The sequence below is a fragment of the Eriocheir sinensis genome, unplaced genomic scaffold, assembly GCF_024679095.1.
Source record: "Eriocheir sinensis breed Jianghai 21 unplaced genomic scaffold, ASM2467909v1 Scaffold709, whole genome shotgun sequence".
NCBI lineage: Eukaryota > Metazoa > Arthropoda > Malacostraca > Decapoda > Varunidae > Eriocheir > Eriocheir sinensis.
Window position 1 is genome coordinate 193683 of NW_026112064.1, and position 21318 is coordinate 215000.

A 21318-nucleotide genomic window follows, 5' to 3' on the forward strand; every position below is an offset into this window, starting at 1 on the left:
TATTCAACTATATTTCTTCCTTCCTTCCTTCTCTTTATTCCTCTTCTATCTTTCTTTTCTTCCTCTCTACCCTTCTCTCCCTTTCCCCTCAATATCTTCCCTTTCTTTCATTCTCCTCTCCTCCTATCTCCATTCTCTTCCCTTCTATTCATCTTCTACCTCTCTTCCTTCCTTCCTTCCTTTCTTCTCTTTCCTATCCCTGCCTTCCTTTTCCTTTTCCTTCCTTTCCCTCTCCTTCTATACCCCTTCCTTCCTTTCCCTTCCTTACCTTTCATAAACGAAGCGACTGTCCCACCCGCGAACCGTCTGTACAATGCGCGCTGCTCGTAAGAAAGGTCAGGATTGTAACCACAGACCCCGGCGTTCATACCCGCGTCCACGAAGTAGTCATCCAGCAAGTCAACATGCCCGTAGATGGTAGCGTTGATGTGCCAGAGAGGAGCGACAGTAGGATCGAATGCGTTGTAGAATCTCATGTTGCTTAGTTCGTCAGGGGCGCAAGGGAATCCAGATGGCGCTGTGAGAGAGGTTTGGGAATTTATAGAGATTGTTGTACTTATAGTTTTGTGGTTTTTAAGAAGAGAAGGTGAGGTTTAGCGGCTAGCAGAATCTCAGTTGCAAAGATCGTCAGGGGCGCAAGGGAATCCAGATGGCGCTGTGAGAGAGGTTTTGGAATTTATAGAGATTGTTTTACTTATAGTTTTGTGGTTTTTAAGAAGAGAAGGTGAGGTTTAGCGGCTACCAGAATCTCAGTTGCAAAGATCGTCAGGGGCGCAAGGGAATTCAGAGGGCGCTGTGAGAGAGGTTTTGGAATTTATAGAGATTGTTGTACTTATAGTTTTGTGGTTTTTAAGAAGAGAAGGTGAGGTTTAACGGCTAACAAAACCTCATTTTGCTCAGATCGTCAGGGGCGTAAGGGAATCCAGAGGGCGCTGTGAGAGAGGTTTTGGAATTTATAGAGATTGTTGTACTTATAGTTTTGTGGTTTTTAAGAAGAGAAGGTGAGGTTTAACGGCTAACAAAACCTCATTTTGCTCAGATCGTCAGGGGCGCAAGGGAATCCAGAGGGCGCTGTGAGAGAGGTTTTGGAATTTATAGAGATTGTTGTACTTATAGTTTTGTGGTTTTAAGAAGAGAAGGTGAGGTTTAGCGGCTAGCAGAATCTCAGTTGCAAAGATCGTCAGGGGCGCAGGGGAATCCAGATGGCGCTGTGAGAGAGGTTTGGGACTTTATAGAGATTGTTGTACTTATATATTTGTGGTTTTAAAGAAGAGAAGGTGAGGTTTACCGGCTATGAAGAAGCAATAGAGGAAAACATACACAATTAAGAGAGAAATAAAGAGAGAAAAGAAGAAAGACAAAAAGAGAGAGAAGGAGAGAAAGAGAAATTGGATGTTTTTTTGGTTTTAAGAAGAGAAGGTGAGGTTCAGAGGCTTGCAGATGGTGTTGTGAGAGAGATATAGGAACTTACGCATATTGTTTTACTTATATTTTTATTTTATTTTAAGGGGAGAGGAACAGAAGGAAGAAAGAGGAGGAGGAGGAGGAGGGATGGAGGTGAAGGTGGGGAGGAAAGATTGAGAGAAGAGGAGGTTATGGACAAGAAGGAGGAAGAAGAGGAGATACAAAAAGAAGAAGAGGAGGAGGAAGAGGAGAAAGAAAAGGAAGAAGAGGAGGAGGAAGAGTAGGAGGAGGAGAAGTATTTGAGTGAGTGAGTGACTAATTGATTGACTAACCGACTCACTGATTGGCGTCACTATAAACACTTGCCTGCGCTATATAACTGGGTGGGACAAAGAGACCGACCAGCAGGCTCCTCTCAACCACCCCCTCCTCCATCCCCCAACCCTCTGTGTTCTCACCTGGGACATTATCAAAGCCGACCATGAGGTGCAAGGTGGGGAGGCCGAAGTTCAAATACTCCCCCGGGGTGATGCAGAACTCCGGGATGAGGCCGATGGGGTCCACGCCGTCCACGGGGGAGAAAAGCACCTGGGCTCTTATGTTGCCGCAGCCTATCTTGAAGTACTCCACCATGACGTGAGCCCCCGCAGAGTGCCCGCTTACTGGGGGAGGAGGAGGAGGAGGAGGAGGAAAGATTAAAACCATACGCCATCTGAGAGTTAAGGTCAGAGAGGGCATAGAAAACATCACTATGGAGAATCTTAAAAACATGCATAAAGGAGTCGGACGGGGGATGAGTAGGAGGAATATGCCCTGAATCGTCCAGGGTGGTGTTACGGCCGTATTACTAAATATTTCGTCGTCCAAAAACATATTTGACAAAGCTTTCATAGGAGTTTGGGACATTTCCAGGAGTAGTTTTATGGCCCTGGTGGTAGTTTGACTCTTCCTGTGTGCCGTGAACCTAAAGAAACACTCATAGAACCCGACTGACCCTTTCTTTGACCTTTATAAATATGTAATGTGAGAAGCCAAGATGTCTTATAAGATCGACCTAACTGATATATTGATTAACTGACTGCTTGACTCGAAAACCTGAGGAGGAGGAAAGGAAAGATTAAGTGATATACTGATCGACTGACTGACTCGAAACTCTACATAGGAATCGATATTTTCGCACTAACAGATTCTACAGGAAGCTTGTTGGAGTGGCGAGTGAAGAGAAGGAGGAGTGGAAGTGAAGGATGGAGATAGCAAGAATGGAAGAAGAGGTTAAGGATAAGGAGGAGGAGGAAGAATAGAAGGATAAACAGAAGGAGGAAGGAGGAGGAGGAGGAGGAGGAGGAGGGGAAAGATTAACCAATATACTGACTGACTGACTAACTCGAAATTCTACACAGGAATTGATGATTTTCGCACTAACAAATTCTACGGGAAACTTGTTGGAGTGGCGAACGAGGAGGAAGAAGAGGGATGGAGGTGAAGGGTGGAGATAGCAAGAGTGAGAGAAGAGAGGACAGGGAGGAGGAGGAAGAATAGGAGGAGGAACAGAAGGAAGAAGGAGGAGGAGGAGGAGGAGGGTGGGTGAAGGTTGAAGATAAAGAGGAAAGATTGAAAGAAGAGGAGGAGGAAGAGGAGCAACAAAAGGAAGAAGAAGAGGAGGAAGAGGAGAAAGAAAAGGAAGAAGAAGAGGAGGAGGAGCAGGAGGAGGAGGAGGAGGAGGAGGAGGAGAATTATTTGAGTGGGTGAGTGAGTGAGTGAGTGAGTGACTGACTGACTGGATAACAGATAGATTGAAAAATAGAAGTAAATATTGAAACCGCGAAACCTGAAATCGCAAAACGTGAAATCGCGAACCGGGAATCACAAAATCTAAAATCGCGAACCGTGAAATCACAAAACGTGAATCACAAAACTTAAAATCACATAACGTGAGATCGCAAAACCTGAAATCGCAAAACCTGAATCACAAAACCTAAAATCGCGAACCGTGAATCACAAACCCTAAAATCGCAAAACATGAAATCACAAAACCTAAAATCGCGAACCGTGAATCACAAAACCTAAAATCGCGAACCGTGAATCACAAAACCTAAAATCGCGAACCGTGAAATCGCAAAACCTGAAATCGCGAACAGTGAATCACATACGTACAAACGGTATTATTGAGGTCCAGATGCACTCCCTCGTCCAGTCCCTTCGCGTGTAGCTTCTCCTCCAGGTGTTCCTCGGCCCAGGTAAGGACGGAGTCGAAGATAGGAACCTTGTCCACTGGGTTAAGAGGTAGAGTGATGCTCCAGGGCGCCACCACCGAGAACCCGTGAGAGGCGATGTGGTGGCTCAGCTGTGGAGGAGGAGGAGGAGGAGGAGGAGGAGGAGGAGGAGGAGGAGGAGGAGGAGGAGGAGGAAGAAGAAGAGAAGGGATACATTAGGTTAGTTAGTTAAAGAAGAAGAGGAATAAGAAAAGGAGGAAGAAGACGAGGGTGAAGAAAAGAGCAGAGGAGGAAGAACACAAAGAAGAAAGAAGAAAAAGAAGAAGTAGAAAAAGAGGAGAGAAGAAGAAAAACGAGGAGGAGAAGAAAATGGAAGAAGAAAGAAGGAAGAAAAAAAGGAGATGGAGAAGAAAAAAAAAGAACGAAAACAAATGAAAACAAGAAAAGGAGAAGAAAAAAAAGAGGAAAAAAAAGAAGACAACAGACGGACAGAGAACAAACAAACAAACAAACAAAACAAAACCCTCATATTTCAAAACACACACACACACACACACACACACACACACACACACACACACACCGCCTTCCCTTCTTTCTCTTTCCTTCCCTATCCTCTATCTCTCTCTATATCTATCCATCTATCTATCAATATCTATCTATCCTACACACACACACACACACACACACACACTACCCTCTTCCTCTTCTTCCTCCTCCTCCTCCTCCTCCTCCTCTTCACCTACATCATTATAAGCATTAGCAGGTATAAAGCCCCCGAAGCCATCAATCAGGTATAGGGTTGGGTATAGTCCGGGGTCAGTTGGGGTCCAGATATCCAGTTCCTCCTGCAGCCCTGTGGTCACTAAGGCAGATATGTGTGTGTGCTTGGTAGGGTGCGGCCCGGGGGTGTAGGGGTCATATGCCGTGGTGATGGTGAGGGTGGTGACGAGGGTGGTGATCCAGGTTAGCTTCTGCAATGAGAGAGTTTGCGTGTGTGAGGGACCGTGGAAATTGTAAGGGAAAGGGGATCTGTACGCCTCAAAACCTCACCTTCTTTTCTTTAACTTGAGAGAGAATGAGAGATAGAGTAAGGGACTGACTGACTGATTGACTGACTGACTGACTGACTGAATGACTGGATAAGTGATAGATTGAAAAACAGAAGTAAATATTGAAACCGCGAAACCTGAAAGCGCAAAACGTGAAATCGCGAACAGTGAATCACAAAACCTAAAATCGCGAACAGTGAATCACAAAACCTAAAATCGCGAACAGTGAATCACAAAACCTGAAATCGCGAACAGTGAATCACAAAACCTGAAATCGCGAACAGTGAATCACAAAACCTGAAATCGCGAACAGTGAATCACAAAACCTGAAATCGCGAACTGTGAATCACAAAACCTAAAATCGCGAAACTTGAAATCTGTATGTATGTATGTATGTATGCCTGGAAACCTCACCTTCTCTTCTTAAACTTGTGAGAAAATGAGAGAGAGAGAGAGAGAGAGAGAGAGAGAGAGAGAGAGAGAGAGAGAGAGAGAGAGAGAGAGAGAGGAACGAGATGAAGGCAGAAAGGTTAAAAGAAAGAAAGAAAGGAAGGAAGAAAGAAAGAAGAATCGAGGAAGGAGCAAAATATGGAAGAAGAAGAAGAAGAAGAAGAAGAAGTGAAGAAAAGAAGAAAGAAAAAGGGAAATGAGGAAAATAGAAGAAAATAAGGAAGGAAAAGAGGAAATGAGAAATAAGAAAAAAAGCAGATGAAAAAATGAAGAAAATTAAGAAAATAAAGAAAATGATGAAAATGAGGAGAGAGAGAGAGAGAGAGAGAGACTTACCATCTTCGCTATATTTAAAGGACGTGTGGGAAAATGAGATGTGAGCTATCTTTATATATGGGGCTCTCTCTCTCTCTCGTACCCTAATACTCTTCTTCCCTATAATAATCTTCCTTTTTTTTCCTGTTCTAAATACTTTCCTACCTAAAGTTAATTATATTGCATTTTACATAACTGTTTCTTTAATTTCATGCTGAATCTATCTATCTCTCTATCTGTCTATCTATCTATCAATGTATCTATCTATCTATTTATCTATCTCTCTATATTTTTTGGGGTATTGTTTTATTATTTCTATTTTTCATTATTTTCCATTTCAATCCATTTTCTTCAGGTAACATATGTACGCCTCCCCAATTAGGCTTCAGACAGGTAAACAGCACACACCTGAACTCATTATGTGACCTTCAGGTGTCGTTGTGAGAGGTAAAACAGAAGAAAAAAAGGTAGGAATTCCAATCGCTATCTCCGAACACCTGTCATCTCTCCCAGGTGTGTGTGTGTGTGTATGTGTGTGTGTGTGTGTGTGTGTGTGTGTCAGCTGGGGGTGACTAAATAAAACGAATTACATAAAAAACTGCGATATTGCGAGAGAGAGAGAGAGAGAGAGATGACAATGATAATGAAACGAAATATAATGTTCAGTAATTAAAACACAAATTAGGCAACAAAGGTTAAATATATTCCAATACCCACCAATAGGAACAAGCAGTAGGCGTGGGAAGGTCAGACGATAACAGACAGGCAGGCAGAGTTAAACAGTGCCAGCCCGAGAAACGTAGATAAGATTTTTTTTATAGTACAGAAGGGAACTCAAGGGGAAGAAAACACTTAACCACAAACAAGGGAGCTCATTAGACACTGCTCCGTTAAAAGAAAAAAGCACGGAGAGGTCAAGATGGGTCAATTTCGTGTGGAGAGGTGACCTGATACTCTAATCTTGCAAGCGTTCAAGTCGTAGGCAATTCACAGGCGCAGCTTCACGAATGCCTTTACGAGTGTCCGAGTTTTTGGTTAAGGTATTTGGTACGTCTCTCTCTCTCTCTCTCTCTCTCTCTCTCTCTCTCTCTCTCTCTCTCTCTCTCTCTCTCTCTCTCTCTAAGTAAGCCCAACATCACTTATTTTCTTTTACTCGCACTAACATATTCTGCAGGAAGCTTGTTGCAGTGTCGAATGAGGAGGAAGAAGGGGGATGGAGGCGATAATTGAGGATAGAAAGAATGAGAGATAATGGACAAGCTGGAGGAGAAAAAGGAGAAAGAAATGGAAGAAGAGGAGGAAGGAGAAGAGGAAGAGAGGAAGAGGAGGAGGAGAACTGTACATTGATCGCTCATTTTAACCCGGTAGCAGCGACGGGGCAAATTTGTGGCTTTACCGTGTAGCAGCGATGGGCCAAATTTGTGGCTTTACCGTGTAGCAGCGACGGGCCAAATTTGTGGCTTTACCGTGTAGCAGCGACGGGCCAAATTTGTGGCTTTACCGTGTAGCAGCGATGGGCCAAATTTGTGGCTTTACCGTGTAGCAGCGATGGGCCAAATTTGTGGCTTTACCGTGTAGCAGCGATGGGCCAAATTTGTAGTTTTACCGTGTAGCAGCGACGGGCCAAATTTCTGCCATGATATAAACCTCCCAAAATAGATGATACATAAACTGATCACACATGCGTTGATATATATTATGAAATGGTTTGCGTGAGTGATGATTCTTTCTCATTATTTTACTTAGAGGGGCCTTTAACCTAACCTAACCTAACCTAACCTAAGTAACATGACCCCCGCAGCTACCGGGTTAAGATTGATCGTTATGATGCCGTCTTTGTTTGAGGTCGAGGATTATATTGAAGACCAGCATTTGTCTCCTCGGTAAAGTGGTTTGCGCCCCTGATTTCGAACACGCGGGCTTGGGTTCGAATCCGTGCGGCTCACCCAGCTGTTCATCCTCCCTGGGGGCACCGACACACTGTGGTAACCTGGATGTCCCCCTGCCCTGTGTCCGGGGGTGATGGGTATCTGCTCCCACAGGCTCAAAGGGCGAGGCGGCGGAGATCTCGAGGGCCATTGAGGGCATGACCTGGTATAGCGTGTGCCCCAAACTTGACCTATGTTCATGACCTTACATTGTTTGAGGTTAAAACATATTTGCCACGTTTGTCTACTAATGGCCGGACATAGTCAGAAATTCCATAAACAGAGAGTTGAGTCTAAGGCTCTTCGTCTCATCCGCTCTCCTCCTCCTACTGATAGTCTTTTACCTCTCAAATTCCGCCGCCATGTTGCCTCTCTTTCTATCTTCTATCGATATTTCCACGCTGACTGCTCTCCTGAACTTGCTAACTGCATGCCTCCCCCCCTCCCGCGGCCCCGCTGCACTCGACTTTCTACTCATGCTCATCCCTATACTGTCCAAACCCTTTATGCAAGAGTCAACCAGCATCTTCACTCTTTCATCCCTATACTGTCCAAACCCCTTATGCAAGAGTTAACCAGCATCTTCACTCTTTCATCCCTATACTGTCCAAACCCCTTATGCAGGAGTTAACCAGCATCTTCACTCTTCCATCCCTATACTGTCCAAACCCCTTATGCAAGAGTCAACCAGCATCTTCACTCTTTCATCCCTATACTGTCCTAATCCCTTATGCAAGAGTTAACCAGCAACTTCACGCTTTCATCCCTATACTGTCCAAACCCCTTATGCAAGAGTCAACCAGCATCTTCACTCTTCCATCCCTATACTGTCCAAACCCCTTATGCAAGAGTCAACCAGCATCTTCACTCTTCCATCCCTATACTGTCCAAACCCCTTATGCAAGAGTCAACCAGCATCTTCACTCTTTCATCCCTATACTGTCCAAACCCCTTATGCAAGAGTTAACCAGCATCTTCACTCTTTCATCCCTATACTGTCCAAACCCTTTATGCAAGAGTCAACCAGCATCTTCACTCTTTCATCCCTCACGCTGGTAAACTCTGGACCAATCTTCCTTCATCTGTATTTCCTCCTGCCTACGACCTGAACTCTTTCAAGAGGAGGGTATCAGGACACCTCTCCTCCCGAAATTGACCTCTCTTTTTGGACACTCCTTTGACCTCTATTCAGGAGCAGTGAGTAGCGGGTATATTGTTCTTTACGCCATTGAACTGTCTCAGCTGTAAACAAACAAACAAACAAACAAACAAAACCTGTGATCACGAGGTTCTTCAGGCGGTGAGCGACACATTCTCCAGTATGTGTCCACCTCCTAATTTTGTGTCATCTGCGAGGTCATCTACTTTTGATACGAGGGCATCTTTGTACACTAGGAAGATCGTTGGCCCAGGACCCATCCCTGAGGCAAGATAAACAACAACAACAACAACAACAACAACAACAATTAAACAGCTTCGTCATGGGACACTACGAGGAAAACAACGAGAAAATAAAAATTACTGATAAAAAACTGGCTTTTGAGAGAGAGAGAGAGAGAGAGAGAGATGCAACTCAATATAAGATTCTTCTCTCTCACTCTCTCTCATTTCTGATTGCAAGATGGCGTGGGTAAGTCTCTCTCTCTCTCTCTCTCTCTCTCTCTCTCTCTCTCTCTCTCTCTCTCTCTCTCTCTCTCTCTCTCTCTCTCTCTCTCTCTCTTCCATCTTCCAATTCATACTTTTTGTTTTTTTCTTTTAATTTTCTTTTTTTTTGTCTTATATTTTTTCTTTTTTCAATATTTTTTTCCTTTCTTATTTTCATTATTCTCTTTCTCTCTCTTTTTCTTAATTTCTCTTCTTTTTCTCCTACATTTTTTCCTTTCCAATCTCTCTCTCTCTCTCTCTCTCTCTCTCTTCCTTTCGTTTCCTTCATATATATTATTTATTTATATTTGTTTTATCATTCTTTCAACCCTCTCTCTCTCTCTCTCTCTCTCTCTCTCTCTCTCTCTCTCTCTCTCTCTCTCTCTCAATCAATCTATATGCCTATCAACTTAACCACCAATCCCAATCATTTCAGAAACACACCACCACCACCACCACCACCATCACCCTCTTCTTCCTCCTCATCACCACCTCCACCTCCACCACCTCCACCACCGACCCCTACACCCCCGGTCCACTCAACTCCACCCATATCCACATCTCGGCGGTGGTAACAATAGATCTACAGGAGGAGCTGGACGTGTGGGTGCCAACTGAGCCTGGAACATTTGGGACCGTATACTTCATCGATTCTTTTGGCGGGTACACACCTGGATCGCTCTATCAGGAGGTGGGTTGTGTGTGTGTGTGTGTGTGTGTGTGTGTGTGTGTGTGTGTGTGTGTGTGTGTGTATTCCTCCTCCCCCTCCTCCTTCTTTCCTTAACTACCATAACACAACCTCAATTTCTCCCTCTCCTCCTCCTCTTACCGGTGAAACACAGGGAACGTAAAAAATAAGAAAAAAAAATAACCTTGCACTAAGTCTTGCTCCTGACTGACTGAGTGACTGACTTACTACAAAGCCTATAAAGATATATGTCATTTTTGCACTGACCAGTTTTCCAGGAAGCTTGTTGGAGTGGCGAATGACTGAAAAATAACTCGTGGCGATATCTGTACTGCATCGCTTCGCCTGACTGACTAACTGACTGACTGACTGATTGACCTACTAGAAAACCTATATCTAAAGGAATTTGTCATTTTTGCACTGTTCAACTCTGCAGGAAGCTTGTTGGAGTGGAGAATGACTTAAAAATAACTTATGACGATATCTGTACTACTTCGCTTCGCTTGACTGACTAACTGAACACACACACACACACACACACACACATTCTCACTCTACACCTCCTCTGTACCGATTCTAACACCACCTCAATCCCCCAGTCAGTCAGTCACTCACTCAAATAATCCTCCCTTTCTCCTCCTCCTCCTCAGTTCGGCCACTTCCTCGCCTCGCACGGGTTCGCATTGGTGGTCCCGTGGAGTCTGAGTCTACCCGTTAACCCAGTGGACAAGGTTCCTATCTTCGCCTCCGTCCTCGCTTGGGCCGAAGAACACTTGGAGGAAAAACTGCACGAGAAGGGAGTGGACGAGGGAGTGCATTTGGACCTGGATAACCTTGTGTGTACGTATTTGCATCTGTGTGTGTGTGTGTGTGTGTGTGTGTGTGTGTGTGTGTGTGTGTGTGTTTCAGTCAGTCAATCCGCCACTTAGTCAGTCACTCAACTTATGCAAGAGTTAACCAGCATCTCCACTCTTTCATCCCTGTGCTGTCCTAATCCTTTATGCAAGAGTTAACCAGCATCTCCACTCTTTCATCCCTGTGCTGTCCTAATCCTTTATGCAAGAGTTAACCAGCATCTCCACTCTTTCATCTTTGTGCTGTCCTAATCCCTTATGCAAGAGTTAACCAGCATCTCCACTCTTTCATCCCTGTGCTGTCCTAATCCTTTATGCAAGAGTTAACCAGCATCTCCACTCTTTCATCCCTGTGCTGTCCTAATCCATTATGCAAGAGTTAACCAGCATCTCCACTCTTTCATCCCTGTGCTGTCCAAATCCCTTATGCAAGAGTTAACCAGCATCTCCACTCTTTCATCCCTGTGCTGTCCTAATCCCTTATGCAAGAGTTAACCAACATCTCCACTCTTTCATCCCTGTGCTGTCCAAATCCCTTATGCAAGAGTTAACCAGCATCTTCACTCTTTCATCCCTGTGCTGCCCTAATCCCTTATGCAAGAGTTAACCAGCATCTCCCCTCTTTCATCCCTGTGCTGTCCAAATCCTTTATGCAAGAGTTAACCAGCATCTTCACTCTTTCATCCCTGTACTGTCCTAATCCCTTATGCAAGAGTTGGCCAGCGTCTCCACTCTTTCATCCCTGTGCTGTCCAAATCCCTTATGCAAGAGTTAATCAGCATCTCCCCTCTTTCATCCCTGTGCTGTCCTAATCCCTTATGCAAGAGTTAACCAGCATCTCCACTCTTTCATCCCTGTGCTGTCCAAATCCTTTATGCAAGAGTTAACCAGCATCTCCACTCTTTCATCCCTGTGCTGTCCAAATCCTTTATGCAAGAGTTAACCAGCATCTTCACTCTTTCATCTCTGTGCTGTCCTAATCCCTTATGCAAGAGTTAACCAGCATCTTCACTCTTTCATCCCTGTGCTGTCCTAATCCCTTATGCAAGAGTTAACCAGCATCTTCACTCTTTCATCCCTGTGCTGTCCTAATCCCTTATGCAAGAGTTAACCAGCATCTTCACTCTTTCATCCCTGTGCTGTCCAAATCCTTTATGCAAGAGTTAACCAGCATCTTCACTCTTTCATCCCTGTGCTGTCTAAATCCTTTATGCAAGAGTTAACCAGCATCTTCACTCTTTCATCTCTGTGCTGTCCGAATCCTTTATGCAAGAGTTAGCCAGCATCTCCACTCTTTCATCCCTGTGCTGTCCAAATCCTTTATGCAAGAGTTAACCAGCATCTTCACTCTTTCATCCCTGTGCTGTCCTAATCCTTTATGCAAGAGTTAACCAGCATCTCCACTCTTTCATCCCTGTGCTGTTCTAATCCCTTATGCAAGAGTTAACCAGCATCTCCACTCTTTCATCCCTGTGCTGTCCTAATCCTTTATGCAAGAGTTAACCAGCATCTTCACTCTTTCATCCCTGTGCTGTCCAAATCCCTTATGCAAGAGTTAACCAGCATCTTCACTCTTTCATCCCTGTGCTGTCCAAATCCCTTATGCAAGAGTTAACAAGCATCTTCACTCTTCCATCTCTGTGCTGTCCAAATCCCTTATGCAAGAGTTAACCAGCATCTCCACTCTTTCATCCCTGTGCTGTCCAAATCCTTTATGCAAGAGTTAACCAGCATCTTCACTCTTTCATCCCTGTGCTGTCCTAATCCTTTATGCAAGAGTTAACCAGCATCTTCACTCTTTCATCCCTGTGCTGTCCAAATCCCTTATGCAAGAGTTAACCAGCATCTCCACTCTTTCATCCCTGTGCTGTCCAAATCCTTTATGCAAGAGTTAACCAGCATCTTCACTCTTTCATCCCTGTGCTGTCCAAATCCTTTATGCAAGAGTTAACCAGCATCTTCACTCTTTCATCCCTGTGCTGTCCGAATCCTTTATGCAAGAGTTAACCAGCATCTTCACTCTTTCATCCCTGTGCTGTCCAAATCCTTTATGCAAGAGTTAACCAGCATCTTCACTCTTTCATCCCTGTGCTGTCCGAATCCTTTATGCAAGAGTTAACCAGCATCTCCACTCTTTCATCCCTGTGCTGTCCTAATCCTTTATGCAAGAGTTAACCAGCATCTTCACTCTTCCATCCCTGTGCTGTCCAAATCCTTTATGCAAGAGTTAACCAGCATCTCCACTCTTTCATCTCTCCTCCTCCTCCTCCTCCTCCTCCTCCAGTAAGCGGGCACTCGGCAGGGTCTCATGTCTTGGTGGAGTACCTCAAGGGGGGCTGCGGGAAAGTCAAGGCCCAGGTGTTTGTATCCCCCGTGGACGGCGTGGACCCCCTTGGCTTGATCCCGGAGTTCTGCATCAACCCGGGGGAGTATTTGAATTACGGGCTACCCACCATGCACATTGAAGGGGGTTTCGATTCTCTCCCAGGTAAGGATTGGGAGATAGGTGTTTTGGGGGGTGGAGGGGGAAGGGATGATTGTCTGTCTGTCTGTCTGTCTGTCTGTCTGTCTTAATCTGCAACCTGTCTGTCTCTTTCTGTCTGTTTTAAAATCTATCTTCTCTCTCTTTCTTTTCCTCTCTTTTCCCTTTCTCTCCCTCCCTTCCTCTCCCTCACTCCCAAACTCTCTTTCCCTCCTCCCTTTTCAATCTCTAACAACCCATCTCTCTCCTTTCCCTTATGCAAGAGTTAACCAGCATCTTCATTCTTTCATCCCTGTGCTGTCCAAATCCCTTATGCAAGAGTTAACCAGCATCTTCACTCTTTCATCCCTGTGCTGTCCAAATCCCTTATGCAAGAGTTAACCAGCATCTTCACTCTTTCATCCCTGTGCTGTCCAAATCCCTTATGCAAGAGTTAACCAGCATCTTCACTCTTTCATCCCTGTGCTGTCCTAATCCCTTATGCAAGAGTTAACCAGCATCTTCACTCTTTCATCTCTGTGCTGTCCAAATCCCTTATGCAAGAGTTAACCAGCATCTTCACTCTTTCATCCCTGTGCTGTCCTAATCCCTTATGCAAGAGTTAACCAGCATCTTCACTCTTTCATACCTAATGCAAGAGTTAACCAGCATCTTCACTCTTTCATCCCTTATGCAAGAGTTAACCAGCATCTTCACTCTTTCATCCCTTATGCAAGAGTTAACCAGCATCTTCACTCTTTCATCCCTAATGCAAGAGTTAACCAGCATCTTCACTCTTTCATCCCTTATGCAAGAGTTAACCAGCATCTTCACTCTTTCATCCCTAATGCAAGAGTTAACCAGCATCTTCACTCTTTCATCCCTAATGCAAGAGTTAACCAGCATCTTCACTCTCTCATCCCTTATGCAAGAGTTAACCAGCATCTTCACTCTTTCATCCCTAATGCAAGAGTTAACCAGCATCTTCACTCTTTCATCCCTAATGCAAGAGTTAACCAGCATCTTCACTCTTTCATCCCTAATGCAAGAGTTAACCAGCATCTTCACTCTTTCATCCCTAATGCAAGAGTTAACCAGCATCTTCACTCTTTCATACCTAATGCAAGAGTTAACCAGCATCTTCACTCTTTCATCCCTAATGCAAGAGTTAACCAGCATCTTCACTCTTTCATACCTAATGCAAGAGTTAACCAGCATCTTCACTCTTTCATACCTAATGCAAGAGTTAACCAGCATCTTCACTCTTTCATCCCTTATGCAAGAGTTAACCAGCATCTTCACTCTTTCATCCCTTATGCAAGAGTTAACCAGCATCTTCATTCTTTCATCCCTAATGCAAGAGTTAACCAGCATCTTCACTCTTTCATCCCTATGCTGTCCAAATCCATTACGCAAGAGTTAACCATCATCTTCACTCTTTCATTTCTCTCCCTCCTCCCCCTTCATCCCTCTCTCTCCCTCTCACAGGATCATCGGGAGTGGCATGCGCCCCTCTTGAGCTAAGTAACATTCGATTCTACAACGCCGTGGATCCTAAGTTAGCCGGCAAATGGCATCTCAACACCACGCAGTTCGGGCACGCGGATCTCCTAGACGATGAAGCCATAGCGTTTGTGGAGTCCAGTAGCTTCTGCGCCTGGAATCCGAATCTGAGCTTAGCGGATCACGATGCGTATAGAAGATTTGTGGGCGGTTCGATGGTGTTGTTTATGAATGGTGAGTGTGGGAATAGGATCGAAGGGGATTAAGGGGTTTGTAAGGGGATTAGAAAGGGATTAGAAGAGATACAAGGGGATTTGAAGACACAGAAGGGGATTAGAAGACACAGAAGGGGATTAGAAGACACAGAATAGGATTGGGATAAACAGAAGGGAATTTGAAGACATAGAAGGGGATTAGGAGACACAGAAGGGGATTAGGGGGTTGTAAGAGGATTAAAAAGGGATTAGAAGAGATACAAGGGGATTAGAAGACATAGAAAGAGATTAGGAGAGTTGAAAGGGGATTAGGAGACAGAGAAGGGGATTAGGAGACACAGAAGAGGATTAGAATACACAGAAGGGGATTAGGAGAGTTAGAAGGGTATTAAGAGTGTAAAAATAGGATTAAAGGGTGTTTGAGGAAGATTAAAAAGGGATTAGGGGAATTAGAAAGGGATTAAGAGTGGGTAAAGAGGATTAGAAGGGATTGGAAGAGGATTTGAAGGGAATTAAAAGTTAGAAAGGGATTAAGAGTAGATAAAGAGGATTAGAAGGGATTGGAGGAGGATTAGAAAGAGGATCAAAAGTAGAAAAAGAGGATTGAGAGAGGTAGAAGGGGATTAGAAACGTTAGGAAGGGATTATAAGGGGATTAGAAGAGGTAGAAGGGATTTTAATAGCGTTTCAAAGGGATTAAGGTATTTATAAGAGGATCAAGGGAGGGAAAAGAGGATCAAAAGGGGATTAGAGAGGACAGAAAGGGATTAAGAGAGTTAGTGAAGGACTGAAGGGGATTAGAAGAGGATTAAAGGAAGGGAGAAAAGGATTGAGAGGGAATGAAGGGGGATTAAGGGTGGATTAAGGGAGAGAAAGGGAGAGGATTAGGAGAGTTAGTAAAGGATTGAAGGGAGTTAGAAGAAGGATTAAAGGAAGGGAGAAAAGGATTGAATAGGAATGAAGGAAGAAAACAAGGGATTAAGGGAGAGAAAGGGAGAGGATTAGGAGAGTTAGTGAAGGATTGAAGGGAGTTAGAAGAAGGATTAAAGGAAGGGAGAAAAGGATTGAATAGGACTGGAGGGGGATTAAGGGAGGAAAACAGGGGATTAAGGGAGAGAAAGGGAGAGGATTAGGAGAGTTAAAGGATTGAAGGGAGTTAGAAGAAGGATTAAAGGAAGGGAGAAAAGGATTGAATAGGATTGGAGGGGGATTAAGGGCGGAAAACAAGGGATTAAGAGAGAGAAAGGGAGAGGATTAAGAGAGGGAGATTAGGATAAAGGGAGGGAATAAGGAGGAAAGTGAACTACTACTACTACTACTACTACTACTACTACTACTACTACTACTACTACTACTACTACTACTACTACTACTACTACTACTACTACTACTACTACTACTACTACTACTACTACTACTACTACTACTACTACTACTACTACTACTATGAACTTCAAACAAATATATTACAACAAGATTAATATACTAACCACTCTCTCTCTCTCTCTCTCTCTCTCTCTCTCTCTCTCTCTCTCTCTCTCTCTCTCTCTCTCTCTCTCTCTCTCTTTTCTTCATTTCATTGGTTTCTCTTCCTTTCTTTCTTTCCTCTTTTTCAATCTTTCTTTTCCCATTTCTTTCTTTTATTAATCTCTCTCTCTCTCTCTCTCTCTCTCTCTCTCTCTCTCTCTCTCTCTCTCTCTCTCTCTCTCTCAGCCGTGTTCTCCAATGACGAGGCAGCGTGTGGATCTTACCTGAGTTACTTACAAGACCCGACCTTAATGAATATAGAGGTGAGTTACTACTACTACTACTACTACTACTATTACTACTACTACTACTACTACTACTACTACTACGCTATTCTTCTCGTTCTCCTCTTTCTGGACATATATAACATCACCTATCTCCTATTTCTACTACTACTACTACTACTACTACTACTACTACTACTACTACTACTACTACTACTACTACTACTACGCTATTCTTCTCGTTCTCCTCTTTCTGGACATATATAACATCAACTATCTCCTATTTCTACTACTACTACTACTGCTACTATTACTACTACTACTACTACTACTACTACCACTACTACGCTATTCTTCTCGTTCTCCTCTTTCTGGACATATATAACATCAACTATCTCCTATTTCTACTACTATTACTACTACTACTACTACTACTACTACTACTATTACTACTACCACTACTACTACTACTACGCTATTCTTCTCGTTCTCCTCTTTCTGGACATATACAACATCACCTATCTCCTATTTCTACTACTACTACTACTACTACTACTACTACTACTACTACTACTACTACTACCACTACTACTACTACTACGCTATTCTTCTCGTTCTCCTCTTTCTGGACATATATAACATCACCTATCTCCTATTTCTACTACTATTACTACTACTACTACTACTACTACTACTACTACTGCTACTATTGTTACAGGTCACCAACTTCTACGATAACCCGAGCGGCCTGTGTCCTACGCCTACTTGTACGTGGTCTCCGCTGCCTACTACTACTACTACTACTACTACTTAAATGACTACTACTACTACTACTACTACTACTACTACTACTACTACTGAGCAAAATAAGAAAAAAACAAGAATAAACAAAGAAAACAAAAACAAAAACAATCTTATTTCTTTTAAAAGGGAAGAAAAAAAATTAGGAAAAGAAAAATTAATGTGAATATAAATTTTAATTCGATTTTTTTTATTATTTTTTTTATTGATGAAGAAAAAAAATAATTAACTTAGAAATATTAATAAGTGTTGATGCCCTTATTGTGTTCTCTCTCTCTCTCTCTCTCTCTCTCTCTCTCTCTCTCTCTCTCTCTCTCTCTCTCTCTAATTACATATACAAACAAACAAAAACACAAACATATTACAGAAACCAACAGACGAACGAACAAACAATTACTACGATACACAAATAAATAACGAGGAGGAGGAGGAGGAGGAGGAGGAGGAGGAGGAGGAGGAAGAGGAGGTAACTATAGGAGGAGGAAGAGGAAGAAGAGAAATAGGAGGAGGGTCTTTCTTCTTCTCTTCCTCCTTCTTCTTCTTCTTCTCTTCCTCCTCCTCCTCCTCCTCCTCCTCTCCTTTTTTAAGAGATAAGTCAAGAGGAAGACCAGGGGGGGCGGGGGGGAGTGGGGGGAGGCGCCCCTTGAGAGTGCGATCAAGAGGGAGGAGGAGGAGGAGGAGGTAGAAGAGGGGAGAGGAGGAGGAGGAGGTGGCGGGGAGGAAGGGAGGGGAGAGGAGGGGTAGGGTGAGGAAGGGAGGCTGCCCCCCTTAAAGAAATAACAATGGTAGGGGAGGAGGAGTAGAGGAGGGAGGGGGGAGGAGGGGAGATAGGGAAGAGGAGGAGGAGGAGGAGGCGGAGGTGGGGTGAACACGGAGCCCTCGGAGGTGACTGATTCTGGGGAGGCGCGGAGGTGGGGAGAGCGAAGGGGAGGGAGGTGGGGAGGAGGGTGAGGCGCTTCTCCCCCTCCAGAAGGCAGTGTATCTTGAACCAGTTGGACCTCCTGCCGTACCTGGGGGGCAGAGGGGGGGGGGGTTAGAAACACAACATTTTGTATTGGAGTATGAAAAGTATGTTGACACGGACAAAGCCAACACTTTATAAACCCCAAACACACTTAAGACATTTCGCCGCCCATAACACATATTTGACAAGGCTTTCGTGGGAGTTGTGGGCATTTCCAGGAGTAGTTTTATGACCCTGGTGGTAGTGTGACCCTTCCTCTGTACCGTGAACCTAAAGAAACACATATTTGACAAGGCTTTCGTGGGAGTTGTGGGCATTTCCAGGAGTAGTTTTATGACCCTGGTGGTAGTGTGACCCTTCTTCTGTACCCTGAACCTGAAGAAACACACATTTGACAAGGCTTTCGTGGGAGTTGTGGGCATTTCCAGGAGTAGTTTTATGACCCTGGTGGTAGTGTGGCCCTTCTTCTGTACCGTGAACCTAAAGAAACACATATTTGACAAGGCTTTCGTAAGAGTTGTGGGGATTTCCAGGAGTAGTTTTATGACCCTGGTGGTAGTGTGACCCTTCCTCTGTACCGTGAACCTGAAGAAACACATATTTGACAAGGCTTTCGTGGGAGTTGTGGGCATTTCCAGGAGTAGTTTTATGACCCTGGTGGTAGTTTGACTCTTCCTCTGTACCGTGAACCTGAAGAAACACTCATTTGACAAGGCTTTCGTGGGAGTTGTGGGCATTTCCAGGGGTAGTTTTATGACCCTGGTGGTAGTGTGACCCTTCCTCTGTACCGTGAACCTGAAGAAACACATATTTGACAAGGCTTTCGTGGGAGTTGTGGGCATTTCCAGGAGTAGTTGTATGACCCTGGTGGTAGTGTGACCCTTCCTCTGTACCGTGAACCTGAAGAAACACATATTTGACAAGGCTTTCGTGGGAGTTGTGGGCATTTCCAGGAGTAGTTTTATGACCCTGGTGGTAGTGTGACCCTTCCTCTGTACCGTGAACCTGAAGAAACACATTCGACAAGGGTTTCGTGGGCGTTGTGGGCATTTCCAGGGGTAGTTTTATGGCCCTGGTGGTAGTGTGACCCTTCCTCTGTACCATGAACCTGAAGAAACACATATTTGACAAGGCTTTCGTGGGAGTTGTGGGCATTTCCAGGGGTAGTTTTATGACCCTGGTGGTAGTGTGACCCTTCCTCTGTACCGTGAACCTGAAGAAACACATATTTGACAAGGCTTTCGTGGGAGTTGTGGGCATTTCCAGGGGTAGTTTTATGACCCTGGTGGTAGTGTGACCCTTCCTCTGTACCGTGAACCTGAAGAAACACATATTTGACAAGGCTTTCGTGGGAGCTGTGGGCATTTCCAGGGGTAGTTTAATGACCCTAGTGGTGTGACCCTTCCTCTGTACCAGAACCTGAAGAAACACATATTTGACAAGGCTTCATCGTAAGAGTTGTGTTCCAGGTAGTTTGTACAGACCCAGTGTCACACCCTTCCTCTGTACTGTGAACCTACATATTTGGCACAGCTTTCAGGAGTTGTATATTTCAGGAGAGAAAGACGATCAGAACCTGAACACAGACAAGGTGATTCCTGGTAGTTTGACCCTTCCTCTGTACCGTGAACCTGAAGAAACACTCATTTGAACCCGATTGACCCTCTCTTTGACCTTTAGAAATAGGTGAAGTGAGAAGCGAGTGTCCATAAAACTACTGGAAATGCCCACAACTCCTAAGAAAGCCTTGTCAAATGTGTTTCTTCAGGTTCATGGTACAGAAGAAGGGTCAAACTACCACCAGGATCATAAAGCTACTCCTGGAAATGCCCACAACTCTTACGAAAGCCTTGTCAAATGTGTGTTTCTTCAGGTTCAGGGTACAGAAGAAGGGTCACACTACCACCAGGATCATAAAACTACTCCTGGAAATGCCCACAACTCTTACGAAAGCCTTGTCAAATGTGTGTTTCTTTAGGTTCACGGTACAGAAGAAGGGTCAAACTACCACCAGGGTCATAAAACTACTCCTGGAAATGCCCACAACTCTTACGAAAGCCTTGTCAAATGTGTGTTTCTTCAGGTTCATGGTACAGAAGAAGGGTCACACTACCACCAGGGTCATAAAACTACTCCTGGAAATGCCCACAACTCTTACGAAAGCCTTGTCAAATGTGTGTTTCTTCAGGTTCATGGTACAGAAGAAAGGTCAAACTACCACCAGGGTCATAAAACTACCCCACCCATGCCCCCCAACACCCCAAGCACCCAACACTTCCCCTGCCTCTCTCCCGCCCCTCCACACACAAAATCTACGACATGGTTTCAGAAAGAGGAGATCCAGCTTAACAATCTTACTCTCACCCAACCCTTCCCTTCCAACCCCGCTCCCCCCTTCCCCCCGCCCCCCAGCACCCCCCCCTCTCTCACCTGCTGCCCGCCTTGCTCATGCCGGCCAGCAGACAGCGGTGCAGGCGGCAGGCTTTGCAAGACGTCCTGTTCTTCTTGGTAATGACGCAGCGGCCGGCATTCTTGCAGCGGCCCAGCGAAGACACGTTATTGCATGTGCGCCCGAAGAACGACTGTGGAGGGGGGAACGTAGAGGGGGGTTAGTGGGTGTGGGGGTGGGGGCGTTCAGGGTGGGGGAAGGGGGGGGGGAGGTGTATATGTGTATGTATGTGTTCTCTCCTATCGTCTTTTAATGAACATGAAAGAAAATAGTACGAAGAAAAATGTAAATAATCTACCTTTTAAAATCATCTTCCTCTCCTTTTCCCTTCCTTCCTTCCCTCCCCTTCCCTTCCCTTCCCTTCCCTTCCCTCCCCTTCCCTTCCCTTCCCTCCCCTTCCCTTCCCTTCCCTTCCCTCACCTTGCATCCCTCGCACGTGAAGGCGCCGAAGTGGAAGCCAGCGGCCGCCTCTCCACACACACGACACAGCTGGTTCATGGCGCTGAGACATAGAAACAGAAACATATATAGATACCCAGGTCCTGGATTACATAGAGGCAGATAGATTATAATATTATAGATACCCAGGTCCATTTTTACATAGAAGCATGACAGATTATATAGATA

General features: G+C 44.6%; 3 protein-coding genes across 3 annotated transcripts; 1 reads left to right on the plus strand and 2 right to left on the minus strand.

Annotated features, from left to right (window-relative positions):
- Positions 1-1164: 1164 nt before the first annotated feature.
- On the minus strand, positions 1165-5482 carry LOC126994046 (uncharacterized). The gene is made up of 5 exons (XM_050853285.1): positions 5456-5482; positions 4364-4591; positions 3559-3748; positions 1863-2066; positions 1165-1208 (listed from the first exon to the last, which is right to left on the minus strand). The coding sequence occupies exons 1-5, from the start codon at positions 5456-5458 to the stop codon at positions 1165-1167; spliced, it is 669 nt and encodes a 222-aa protein (XP_050709242.1). The 5' UTR covers positions 5459-5482.
- A 3486-nt stretch (positions 5483-8968) lies between these two features.
- Positions 8969-17606, plus strand: LOC126994043 (uncharacterized). The gene is made up of 7 exons (XM_050853282.1): positions 8969-8992; positions 9443-9697; positions 10345-10534; positions 12833-13036; positions 14498-14746; positions 16440-16516; positions 17196-17606. The coding sequence occupies exons 1-7, from the start codon at positions 8984-8986 to the stop codon at positions 17289-17291; spliced, it is 1080 nt and encodes a 359-aa protein (XP_050709239.1). The 5' UTR covers positions 8969-8983; the 3' UTR covers positions 17292-17606.
- On the minus strand, positions 17392-21191 carry LOC126994047 (protein embryonic gonad-like). The gene is made up of 4 exons (XM_050853286.1): positions 21112-21191; positions 20673-20824; positions 18156-18288; positions 17392-17397 (listed from the first exon to the last, which is right to left on the minus strand). Exons 1-4 carry the CDS (start codon positions 21187-21189, stop codon positions 17392-17394), a joined length of 369 nt encoding a protein of 122 aa, XP_050709243.1. The 5' UTR covers positions 21190-21191.
- Positions 21192-21318: the final 127 nt, after the last annotated feature.

What these genes read in the sequence shown, in the direction of transcription:
- LOC126994046 (XM_050853285.1), bottom strand. An exon ending in GGACCTCAATAATACCGTTT is followed by an intron (nt 2,067 to 3,558) that starts GTACGTATGTGA and finishes CTCCTCCCCCAG; the next exon opens with TAAGCGGGCACTCTGCGGGG. An exon ending in CGGCTTTGATAATGTCCCAG is followed by an intron (nt 1,209 to 1,862) that starts GTGAGAACACAG and finishes CCTCTCTCACAG; the next exon opens with CGCCATCTGGATTCCCCTGC.
- LOC126994043 (XM_050853282.1), top strand. An exon ending in GATGGTGTTGTTTATGAATG is followed by an intron (nt 14,747 to 16,439) that starts GTGAGTGTGGGA and finishes TCTCTCTCTCAG; the next exon opens with CCGTGTTCTCCAATGACGAG. An exon ending in CGACCTTAATGAATATAGAG is followed by an intron (nt 16,517 to 17,195) that starts GTGAGTTACTAC and finishes CTATTGTTACAG; the next exon opens with GTCACCAACTTCTACGATAA.
- LOC126994047 (XM_050853286.1), bottom strand. Translation starts at nt 21,189, where the DNA reads ATGAACCAGCTGTGTCGTGTGTGTGGAGAGGCGGCCGCTGGCTTCCAC. An exon ending in TCACGTGCGAGGGATGCAAG is followed by an intron (nt 20,825 to 21,111) that starts GTGAGGGAAGGG and finishes CCCCCTCCACAG; the next exon opens with TCGTTCTTCGGGCGCACATG. An exon ending in ATGAGCAAGGCGGGCAGCAG is followed by an intron (nt 18,289 to 20,672) that starts GTGAGAGAGGGG and finishes TCTGCCCCCCAG; the next exon opens with GTACGGCAGGAGGTCCAACT.